At 39.5% G+C, this 12,302-nt stretch overlaps 1 protein-coding gene across 1 annotated transcript in view; it reads left to right on the top strand.

Annotated features, from left to right (window-relative positions):
• The window catches only part of GLDC (glycine decarboxylase), a gene marked incomplete at its 5' end in the record, with an annotated part of 41,169 nt that overhangs the window by 17,535 nt on the left and 11,332 nt on the right, over positions 1–12,302 (top strand). Inside the window, 12 exon segments of the mRNA NM_001310367.1 lie at positions 1,465–1,542; positions 2,254–2,401; positions 2,635–2,831; positions 3,536–3,632; positions 4,621–4,726; positions 5,336–5,475; positions 6,345–6,425; positions 6,959–7,056; positions 7,586–7,670; positions 7,769–7,810; positions 8,251–8,393; positions 8,559–8,634. Coding sequence (NP_001297296.1) covers positions 1,465–1,542; positions 2,254–2,401; positions 2,635–2,831; positions 3,536–3,632; positions 4,621–4,726; positions 5,336–5,475; positions 6,345–6,425; positions 6,959–7,056; positions 7,586–7,670; positions 7,769–7,810; positions 8,251–8,393; positions 8,559–8,634 — 1,291 coding nt within the window.

The raw sequence follows: 12,302 nt of genomic DNA, 5'->3' as shown, positions 1-12,302 counted from the left end.
GCCTCTGTGCTCCTCCATGGAGGTGGGCTTCTGGTGGGCTGGTGGCTCCTGTGGTGGGCCTGGAACAGCATATGCATGGGCTCCCCCACCTGCTGTTGCCTCTCAGTGTTCCCTTAGCTTTTATCCCATAATCTATCAGTCTGTGGCATGAATTTCTGGTGTCCACGAACAAGAAGAATTGAATGATTGAATATGATTGAATGGTTGATTATGGCTTATAAGCAACGGCAGAGTATATCTGTCATGAGTCTCTAAAAGTGAAACTGTTATTGATATATGTAAATCTACTTCCAGGGAGCTGTGCTGTAGGGGTATTTGAGATGAATTAAATGTAAATTAAATGAAGTTTGAGGGAGACTATTCAAGGTCACTGCAGGTCTGTATTATCAAGAAGGATGCTACACAAATGTGATCGTGTTCCAACTATTCAGTTGTTCAAAACATCAATCTGACACAAAATCATGCTTTCTTAACTGTGGAGAGCCAAGCTATTATGCTAGGCTGCATTTTAGCCTTTCAATAGTACCTGTCTGGTTAGATGGGGAAACTCAAGTATTAAAAACCAATTGTATTCCTTTATAAGAGTATGTGTGTGTGGAGATGTGATTTAGCCCAACAGGCAGCTAAGCACCACACAGCCATTCACTCACCTCTCTGCCCCCTCCTAGTGGCATGTGGGAGAGAATTGTCAGGAAAAAAAGTAAAAGGATATGGGTTGAGATAAAGATAGTTTAATAGCACAGAAAAGGAAGATAACTATATAATAATAATAACAACAACAACAACAGAATGTACACAGCAAACGATGCACAATGCAATTGTTCATCATCACCTACTGACCAATGCCCAGTATGACCCTGAGCAACGCCGTATGCCCCCCCACCCCAGCCAGCTCCCCTATATTAATTGTTCAGCATAACGTCACATGGTATGGAATACTCCCTTGGCCAGTTTGGGCCAGTTGTCCTGGTTCTGTCCCCCTCCCAGCTTCTTGTGCACCCCCAGCCTCCTCTTTGGCAAGGCAGCATGAGAAGCATAAAAGTCCATGGCTAAGTCTAAACACTGTTCTGCAGCAACTGAAGCATCAGCATGTTATCAGCATTGTTCTCATCCTAAATCCAAAACACAGCACTATACCAACAACAAGGAGGAAAATTATCCCAGCTGAAACGAGGAGAAGAGACATTCTTGCAGGTGTTTAAGTTGGCTTCTAATTCTGTTTCATAGCCACTCTTAATTTTTGTCACATATGAATCTCAGTTGACTATCTGCAGTGAACTTTCTTGTTTTAAATTGACTAGAAACCTCATTGAATCACATACTTACTGAGTTATGATAACCCAAATTCACAACTGTTTTTACTTTAAAAAACCTCACATTTATAAAACCTGTTAATTTCACTTCCATGGAAAATAATACATTCTTAATATGTATCTCTTCTTTTTTCCCTTTTCTTTGTAACAGGCACAACAAAAGGAGGAAGTTTTATGTAGATTCCCGATGCCACCCTCAGACTATAGCAGTGGTCCAAACTAGAGCCAAGTAATGTTATTCTACATTTTCTACCTTTTATTTTCACTTACATCGAATCACTCTTCACCTACACCTCTTCACCCTATACTTAACATGCTTGGCATATAGGCCTGTGCTTTCTTAGCAAAATGGAAACAGAAATCTGTTAACATTTGGCATTGCTTCTAATTTTCCATTCAAATATTATTGTGAAGTAATTCAAGATCTTTAAAAGGAGACTACACATATGATAACAATAAAATGTATAATTTTTCCCTTTTTGTACAAATACATACATATGGTTTTTGAATTCAGTCTGATCATCCTTTATTAGATGTAACTTAATTTAGAAATGACTAAGCTTAGATAGTAAAACTTCTCTTTTAATGAAAGATAAGTCCATTTTAAGTTTACAGTTTGAGGTAACCAGCTTCTAAAGATATTACTTGGTTCTCAAAGCTAAACTTGCTAAATAAAGCAGCAAAATGTTGATACCAAGTAGGTTAGGCATCCTCTGCTCTTCTCTGTTGCGTATTTCATTATGATATCAAATGCAGTTATTCTTCAGTTCTATATACCATGACATGAAACAGTCTCAGTGTTTAGAGATGCCAAGCAGCTTCAGCTCTTTGCATGTTAAAGAAAAAAATGTTCTAAGTCCATGATAGCATCATATTAAATATCACTTCAAGGCAGTGAATGTTTTGAATACATCTTATTGTACATGGTTTTGTTTTCCAGTTATACAGGTGTTATTACTGAGCTCAAATTACCCCATGAGATGGATTTCAGTGGAAAGGATGTCAGTGGAGTATTATTTCAGTATCCAGACACTGAGGGGAAGGTGGAAGACTTCTCTGAACTTGTTGAAAGAGCTCATCAGAACGGGGTAAAACAAATGTTACTTGTCTCATTAGATTTCACTCTGAAGCATAAAACAGCCATAGGTCTAGAAACTAAGTGTTAGTTACATGAGGTACTGTGTGAAGGTTACTGTTACACTTCAGCACTGTGCAAGAGATAGGAAATTGTTTGAAAGTGTACCTTGTTCAAACCCAGCTCCCATGCAAACACTGTTCCTTCAGGGATGAGACTGACTGCTCTGTGCACTTCTTTTCTCAGACTCTTGCCTGCTGTGCTACTGATCTTCTGGCTCTCTGTATTCTGAAGCCTCCTGGAGAGTTTGGGGTAGATGTTGTCCTGGGTAGCTCCCAGAGATTTGGTGTGCCACTCTGCTATGGGGGACCCCACGCAGCATTCTTCGCTGTCAAGGAAAACCTAGTGAGAATGATGCCAGGCAGGATGGTGGGTGTCACAAGGTAAGGGCTCCCCTCGGCTTTCATCTCTTTAGGGAAGACCCACATGAAACATCTGTGGACTATCTTGCATAGTCTTTATGAGTAACACCTGACCATCTCATTGTAGCTAACACCTTTTTTGTTGAAAACTAGAAGTGCAAATGATTGGCTTCAATTTTTAGGAAGAGAACTTAAAGAACGGCGTTTGTGTAGGATGATGCTGTGACCTGCCTGAAGTGCTTGTTGCCATGTAGGGTGAAGAAATAACCTACACAGCAGAGAGAATTAATCTCACACAGCTATCAGTTATCTCACACAGCATTGTTGGGCGGGTTATTTTTATGTACAAACTCTGCATGCTATTACTGGGTATCATTAGAAAAGATGGTTCCTTATCAGTGTGCAAAATAAGTTCTGGGTTACATGTATATTCAGTTAAAATAGTTGAATAATTTGTGTCACTTTAAGGTAAATACCAAGTTTTGGTATAGCATGCTTAAAAAACTTGCTGTGCACTATACCTGACTGGACAGATTTGCCAGTCATGATGTAAACAGAACTCTAGAGACCTTAATCTCTCTCTCTGTTTGATGTCTATCCTGATTTCTGATTTATTCCCTCTGGCACTTTTCTGAGGACAGTCGAAGTTAACATGCATAGAGCTTGATCTCTTAATTTGCTGTCATTTTGAAGTAACAGAAACAACATTTTCATTTGTGACATAGAGATGCAAATGGAAAAGAAGTTTACCGACTGGCTTTACAAACACGAGAGCAGCATATCAGGAGGGACAAAGCTACAAGCAACATCTGCACAGCACAGGTAACATCATGCTTTGCTTTGAATATTGAAAATGAATGAATGGAACCATAAGGTTGTCATACTAACACAATGGTACTTTGAGTTAGCTTTACTTCTGAGAGTTTTTACTGAAAAAGAAAGAACATTGAAATATGATTGCTTGTGTATATGTTTCAAATCTGTTGAAAAAATTGAACCATTCTTGAGAAAAGGGTATTAACATCTGTTTCCTTTAAAAAAAGACCCTAGCTCTGAATGAGCCAATCTGTCCCATAGGGTGAACTTCACTGAGTAGTGCTGTGTTCCAAATGAATTTATTTAGAAAATCTGTCTCTAATCATCCCAAGATTACCCACTCGAGTAGGAAAAAAAAAAAAAAGAATCCATTTTGAAATTCAAAAACTATTTAGACAAAAATATGTCATGACAATTTGAACATGTGATTTGATGCAAAAATACTACTGTCCAAAAGCTCTCTTTACAGTAACATACCATGATTAAATCAGTAATTGCCTGAAACAGTTATTTTCAACATGCCTCCACCATCTTTCATCTGAACAAGTTTATAAACTTACTCTTTCTATCAATGCATTGTTCATGCTCTTAATGTTGTGTCTTATTGTGAGGAGGGATTGTTATAATTAACTGGTTATTTACTATTCATGAGATGATTCATAAATTTTTATAGCAATATTAAATGATTTTTTTTACAAGCCTAGTTTTACTTGTAATTCTTCAAACTTCTATGTAGCTGTAATTGAATTTAAGCTCATGTTAATTACTGACAGTTAAATTTCAAAGGGCACTGAGTTCATAATCAGTGTCTACAGTTTATAAATACATTTTGTCTCTCTCACCTTTTATTTTTTGGAAAGTATAATAAAAGTATTACATTAACTGAAGATGTGTTTTTCCTGGGTGCTAAAGAAACTTCCTGCTACGCTAACTTGAAGTTAGTGTATTTTTTTAGTATTTTTTAATAAAATACTAACCTGTATTTGTATTGTAGGCTCTTCTGGCTAATATGGCAGCCATGTTTGGTGTCTACCATGGGTCTGATGGATTAAGGGATATTGCAAGACGGGTACACAATGCTACTTTAATCCTGGCTGAAGGTGAGTATTTAATGATTGCAGACACTATTCCTAAATCCTTACATTTTCTTAAATAAAATTTTCTTAAACTTTTTTTTGGTGGTATTTTTTTTAACTGGCATGACCATCATTGCTCTCAGAAGGAGCAATGCAGGACTGGAATGCTGGGAGTTGGGGAGGGATTGCTACAATTATCCATGCTTTGTTTGCAAGCTCAGCTGGAAGACCACTTGCCTCTTGTGAAAACCACTAAGTGTCTAAGCTTTATGGCAAACTCCATGATAATTAATATCCATTTGTGTAACAAGATTTTTCGTTCTGGTCTTGAGATTTGTCCTTGTTCATTCATATATGAATTCTTCTGCACAATACATATTACAAATCTGACACATCAGAAAGATCTGTAGATTCAGTCTGTTAATAATTAGGTCTGAATCTGATCTAGACGTGTTTCATGCACAGTGATATTTCACTAAAAGGCTGATGATTTCACTGCTCTGTACACAACAGGAATATTTCACTTTGTTGTGTAAGAACATTTACTTGTGAGACAGATGTAGTGTTGCTATACAAATACTTCGTAAGCAAGCAGTACAGCATCTAATAGAATTAACTTACTGTTTTTTACAGGTCTCAGGAGAGCTGGTCATAAACTGCACCATGATCTGTTCTTTGATACCTTGACAGTCACGTGTGGATGCTCAGTCAAAGAAGTTTTGGACAGGGCAGCTCTTAGAAAGATAAATTTTCGCATTTATAGTGATGGCAGAGTAAGCAATTCCAAAACCTTTCCTAAATACTATATCATGACTTTTCTCATTGTTTCTATTCATAATGTGATAAACAGAACAGATTTTTAAAATATTTATTGTAATTTGCTCAGATATACCACTTACAAAGATATTATAAATAAATAAGTTTTTATTTTTTTATAATAAAACTTATCATTTAGGCTTATTTTAAAAGGTTATCTCATTATTTAATTTTAAGTATGCCACTAAAGACTGAGTATAGCTTTTAAAAACCTAGCAATGAAATGCAATATGACCTCCAAAAATCAGGTCCTTTGACAGTATTTAAAGACAAAATAGAAACCTTAACCACATTTTGGTAGGCACTAAGTACTTCACAAACTCTGGTATGTTCTTTGCCTACCTGGTAACTTGTATTGCCTACCTGGACAACCTGCTCTAGGGAACCTGCTTTGGCAGGGGGGTTGGACCTGATGATCTCTTGAGGTCCCTTCCAACCCTTACAATTCCATGATTCTGTGATTCTTTAAAATGGAATTGGGAGACAGAGCAATCTTGCAAAATAGGAGATTTTTGTTAAATGGAACACACTTAGTAATATTACAGAATCACATAATTGTCTAGGTTGGAAGAGACCTCAAGATCACAGTCTTAAAGCTTGCGATCCATCCAGCCTGAATAGTTTAGAAGACGAAAGACAGGAAATTATATGTAAATGAAATGTATATATCTATTGCATAAAATTGCATGATATTTGCATATAATTGTGCATGGTGTCTTGTGCTTTTTTCACTGGTGTTTCTGGAATATTTTTTCTTGACAAGAACAAATACAGTTTATCTCTAAAAATGAGACCTTTGAGTAATTACTGTTTCATTTATCCATAGCTTGGAGTATCACTTGATGAAACTGTAAGTGAGAAAGACCTAGATGACATATTATGGATTTTTGGTTGCGAGTCTTCAGCTGTAAGTAGACAAGAGATTATATTCATGTACTTGATCTGAATGTTTCAGAAATTCAGTGAAAAGTAAAACTGTGCTTTCGGATAGTGGGTGTTTGTATGTTGGGTTTGTTAATTATTGACAATTTCAAATGCTGTCTTACAGAAAGAAGCACGATAAAATAACCATGATTTAAGTAATTGAATAATGCCATTCTGTGGTTATGATACTTAATCCTTTTGGTCAGGTTAGACACCCTGAATTTAGTCTGTTACATGCATTTTCAAGGCTATATTACATGATCAATTGCTTCACTATCACTGGAATTTTATTTGTACATAACTAGCAGCAATACTTCCAAGACAAGGACTACTGACACTTCTATATCAGTTTTAATATAATATTGCTGATATGCTAGATATATACAATATGTGTGCTAATAAAGTGCTTTTACCTAAAGAACCAACTGAAGCTTGTGGTAAAATGCTAGTATAAGTTAATTCTCATCAAAAGTGACTATGAAGGTATTTAACTTAATTTTTTTGTGTGTGTCGAAGGAACTAATTGCTGAAGGTATGGGCGAGGAAACCAAAGGTATCCTTAGCACCCCATTTAAGAGAACTTCCAAATTCTTGACCCATCAGGTTTTCAACAGGTTTGTGAAATTGCTGTAAATTTTATATTTTAATGGAATGTAACAGTATCTCCTTTCAAAATTTGTACGGAGGGTCAGTTGAGGACAGTTTTGCATCTGTATTCAGTCACTTGTTACTCTGAAATATGTTTAGTAGCTCTGTTATACAACTTTTAAATGATCAAAGTGGTACTCTTGGTCACATGAGGTATGTGTATTTTCATTAGTCTGGTACACTGTACAAGCAATTATTTGAGGACATAGTACTGTCAGGCTCACTTGAACCCCTACTTCTTGTATCTGGTGATAGCATTTCTGAGCAAATGATTATAGGTAGTTTTCCATCCACATTGCCCTTAGCAAGCATAAAGTAATGATTTGAAATAAGTACTTAATATATACTAACAATTAAAAGTGGAAGGCTACTCTTACCACTGCTCAGTCTTAATTCTTTTTCTTTTTTTTTATGGCATTTCCTGTGCTAGAGCACAAATCAACGAGGTGGTAGAGCCAGTCTGCTTGCCTTAACACTGCATTTTGTGTCCTCCAGCTATCACTCTGAAACAAATATCGTACGGTACATGAAGAGATTAGAAAACAAAGATATTTCCCTTGTTCACAGCATGATTCCTTTGGTAGGTATTTACCAAAAAGAGAAAAAAAATAGTTACATATTTATGTACTTTGATAAATGATTTTGATAAATAAACTCTCAAATGTGTTTGTATTTTAGGGGTCCTGTACAATGAAGCTCAATAGTTCAGCTGAACTTGCAGTAAGTTGCAATAATACTGTCTTACTTGAAACCCACATGCATAAATCATGTAGCCAGTGTAATTGTAGATGAGGTAGAGGGTGGTTTTGGTCTAGAACTCCAGCTGAGGAGGCAGTTTCAGAAGTCGCTAATGGCATTGGCTTTGTCTTCTGCTAGTGAAAAACAGCTTCAAGAAGCATGGAAGGAATGTGGCAAAATGAGGAGATTGTCTTTGAAGGCTCCATTTGGAAAAAAAAAATACTTCTTGGAATTAGGTATTAGCGCCCGAGGGAATGGAGTAAAGCTGCGACAGGGGAGGTTCAGGCTCTATGTCAGGAAGAGGTTCTTCACTGAGAGAGTTGTCGTGCACTGGAACAGTTTCTTTGCTTCATATTACAACAAAACAGTTATCTTCAGAATTTACAGCTCATGCTTTGCTGGTTTTCTTTTCTTTTTCGTAGCCTATTTCATGGAAGGAATTTGCCAACATCCACCCCTTTGTGCCCTTGGATCAAGCTCAGGGGTATCAGCAGCTTTTCAAGGACTTAGAGAAGGACCTGTGTGAGATTACTGGTTACGACAAAATCTCCTTCCAACCAAACAGGTAGGATTTTTTTCTGAAAATTTATTTTTTTACATAAACTCCAAAAGCTTACCTCTAAGAAAAATATGCAAGACAAAACTGGCAGAGAAATTCTGAAACTTCAATTGGGTGTTAGTCCATTCTAGTTCATGTGCTTCCGTAACAATCTTTGTGTTCCTCTTGCAGTGGAGCCCAAGGAGAGTACGCAGGCTTGGCCGCAATCAAAGCTTATTTAAATGCAAAAGGAGAACGTCATCGAAGTGTAAGTGTCAACACTTGTATTGGGAAGAACTTTGGGTGGAAAGTGTAGACAGGAGAGTTAGTTCTGCAGCTAGGACTCACACAGGCCAGAAGAAACTAGGTTCTCTTATCCTTATCTGTGACAAGCCTTTGGTATTCCCTGCTTCCCTCATATGTACCATCTTAAGTCTTATTTGACTGTAAAGGCAGTGGGAGTGAGGAAAGGAGACTTCATCAAATGGCCTGGCTCTTCACTGATTCTGGTTAGGATGGAATTAACTTTCTTCACAGCAGCCCATGTGGTGCTGTGTTTTGACTGTAACACACTGGTGTTTTGTCTACTGCCTACAGAGTGTCAAGGCTCCCTCTCTGTCCCACTCTGCCCTGCACCCCTTCCCCAGGTGAGTAGGGTAGGGGTGGACAAGAAGCTGGGAGGGTACAGAGCCAGGAGAGCTGACCCCAACTGACAAGGGGATATTCCATACCATATTATGTACCCACTAATAAAAGCTCAGGCAAAGGAAGGTGAAGGGTCAAGTTCGTGGTTATGGCACTTCTCATCCCAAGCAACTGAGAAAAGATACTGAGGCCCTGCTTTTTGGGAATTGGCTAAAGATCTGCCTGCTGATGGGAAGTAAAGAGTGAATCCTGCCTTTCGGTTTGCCTGTGCACACAGCTTTTCTTTTCCCTGTTAAATTATCTTTATCTCAGTCCATGCATCTTCTCACCTTACCTCTGTTTTCCTTGTCCCACGGGAGAGGGGATTGAGTGAGCAGCTGTGTGGGTGTTTGGCTATTGGCCAGGTCAACACACCACAGAACTTTTTGGTGCCCAACGTGGAGCGAAGGTAATTATTGTTTTGATCTGAGCATGCCAATTTGTTTATTGGAAGGCTCCTAAGGTCTCAGAGCTTGCTTGCTTTACTATATGTTAGAGTCCAGGGCTTTTTAATGGCTGTTTTCAGACCTTGCAGTTTGCTGTGCTGCTTATCACTTGTGTTTTGCTGTACCTGGGAACATTTTGATAAAAGCAATGGCCATGTGCTTGGGCTGGCATATGTCCCTGGAATGATGCTGTTCCTGTGCTGAGTGAGCTATCTTGTGGAGAGGATGAGGGATTACGCCTCCCTTTTTGCCTCTGGGGCTGACCTGCCTATTTTTCTTGCATGGGCTCCTGAATTTTTTTGTACATCCTTATGTCAGGTGTTTAATCCCATTATTTAGCATTGTTGACTTGTTATTGTGCATGTGGAACCTTGTCTGGTGCTGGCGTAAGAGTGAACAACTTGTTGAGGAGACAGAGAAATGTGCCCTAGTAAGGCTGAACCCTGGGTGGTATTGTGTGTGTGGGGATTTGGCCAGGTGCTTGGTGCTACTATTGCCTCTGATAACTTGGGTTTTTACACCTGAACAGGCACACTGTCCCATTTCCAGCAGCTCCTAGCACAGTTCTGGGGCTTGGTCTGTGCCTATCAAGCCCCTCACTAACACCAAGCCCCTCACTAAGAGCATCAGGGGAGCGCAGGCCGCTACATCTGAGGGCACTAAGATTCAGACAGGCACCCAAACCCCAGTTACAGTAATCACACCAGTAGCCAAAAAGAAACACTGGAAGTGGAGATCAACAGGTCTGTACCATCAATTAATAAGGGAAGAAGAAGAGGAAGGGTCTGATCAGGAAGCCAGCCTTTTGGCAAGGGAAGGGGAGGAAGAAGTGATAGAAGTCAGCAGATGGAAACCATACAGTTCCTAATGTTGAGCAATCTTTGAGATTTGCAGAAAAATAATGTCTGCCAGTCAGGTGAGCATATTGCTGCGCTGGTTGCTGGGGGTGACAGTCGGGAACTGAGGGGAGAGAAGCCCAGCAGTTGGGATATCTTGCCAGGGGTTGGGGAATCTACAAAGAAATCTTAAGAGAAGTGATAATGCACAGCTTCCAGAGGCAGTTCCTGTTGATTGTGAAGGCAATGAGTTCCTTCAGGTTAATATTGTCATTTACTGAGGCAAGTGGACCACTGCTGAGGGAGCTGTTCGGAATCTAAGAGAATTAGCAGTGGTGGAGGTGATCTATAGTGACCCGGACAACATTCAGTTCTGTGAAGATCTGTATGGCTTCCAGTATACAAGGGCAGTGTGGAGGAGACCTGTGCAAAATGCACTGGTGTTGTACACCAGCACCTTGGTAATGATGGACTATCCACACCTGGAGACACTAAAAGTGAAGAGACTGCCCTGACTCTAGTGTTTCAAGAAGAATTCCTGTCTTTCTCATCACCACAGGCAGCATCTGGGTTGTCAGGGTGCTCCAGGGAGTCAGCTTCCACCTGCTAGATGGAGATGGAGACCCAGCTGCCTGCTGCATGGCACCATCTGGTTCTTCCTGTGCGACACAAGAGGACAGGTAGAAGAAGGACAGTGTGCCCATCTTGTAGCTAGGAGCCCGTGTGTCTGAACTGCAGGGAAAGACAGCTGCTTAAAAGAGGTCATCCAAGAAACTTACTGCACCAGTTCCTGCCAAGACAGCAGAAGACAGCTGAGGCAATCCCTCAGACTCATAGCAAGGGCTGAAAAATTTATCTTCTCCAGAGTTTGGTGGAGTGACTTCTGATCTGACACCAAAGGAGTCAGAGAATGAAGCTCCAGCCAGCAGCAGAGGGCCCCTGCCTCTGACCAGGTGAAGGAAAGGGACAAGGAACTTTGCTGGACTGTAATTCTGTTCAATGGCCTGGCATGCTGCATCTGGAGGGGTATAAAGTTTTGTTGGTCACTAGGGCATAGTATGCTAACATACTGACAAGATGAGAGGTGGGAGGATCCATCTGGATTTGTAGAATGATAGAGATACTTCAAAGTTTGTCTATATTGGAGGCTAAGGTGAACATAACAGGGAAAAAGTATCAGAAGTATCCTATTGGGGCAGCCCTACAGGCTGTGTGGATCTCTGGCATAGGCCACCTCATGGGAGGATACTTTATGGGCCCAAGGAGGTACCAGTGGGTTTTTGATGTAGCCACTTATGGACACAGAAAATTGAAGTGGACAATTGTGTACCTTGCCTGGCCTCTGTTGCGGGTCAAAGGACATCTGGTGTTGATGGGTACAGTGACAGTGGCCAAATGACAGTATTGCACCAACCAGGACTCCCTGACTAACATCCAAAAGTTTCATTCATCTACTGGAGAGGCAAGGAGTGATCCATCAGGACTCACTCACCCTTTAGTAGTTTCATAAGGAATTTTCTTTAAAAATTATTCTTTTTTGACATTTAATGGAAGACAGTTCTATCTGAAAAATTCGAAAGTAAGAGTATTTAGTATTGTTTTTTAGGTGCTTTCTGAACAACCTGTGATGCCTGGAGGAAAGGCTATGGTAATCATAGGTTTTAGGTATGAGTTTCAAAACTACAGTCCTGGTTTTGTAGTGATAAGGTTTGTTTTCTTGTCTGTGTCCAGAAGTTTGTTTTCATGCCATTACTCAGTACTGTGGCTTCTATTCTCAACTATGCAATCATGTTTTGTAGTGTCCTGGGTAATTTTTTATTAACAGGATATTTGACACTTCATCTCTGTTCCAAACCAGTTATGAGCAATTTGAATGCCATGGAAATAGCACAGGTATTTAGTGTCCTATTTCCTATGATTCTTCTCCACAGTAAAAACTGACCATTTACCTTTTTCTTTCATTCCATTAT

This window comes from Anas platyrhynchos, chromosome Z (assembly GCF_047663525.1).
Source record: "Anas platyrhynchos isolate ZD024472 breed Pekin duck chromosome Z, IASCAAS_PekinDuck_T2T, whole genome shotgun sequence".
NCBI classification, from domain to species: domain Eukaryota; kingdom Metazoa; phylum Chordata; class Aves; order Anseriformes; family Anatidae; genus Anas; species Anas platyrhynchos.
This window is presented reverse-complemented; position numbering and strand designations above follow the sequence as displayed.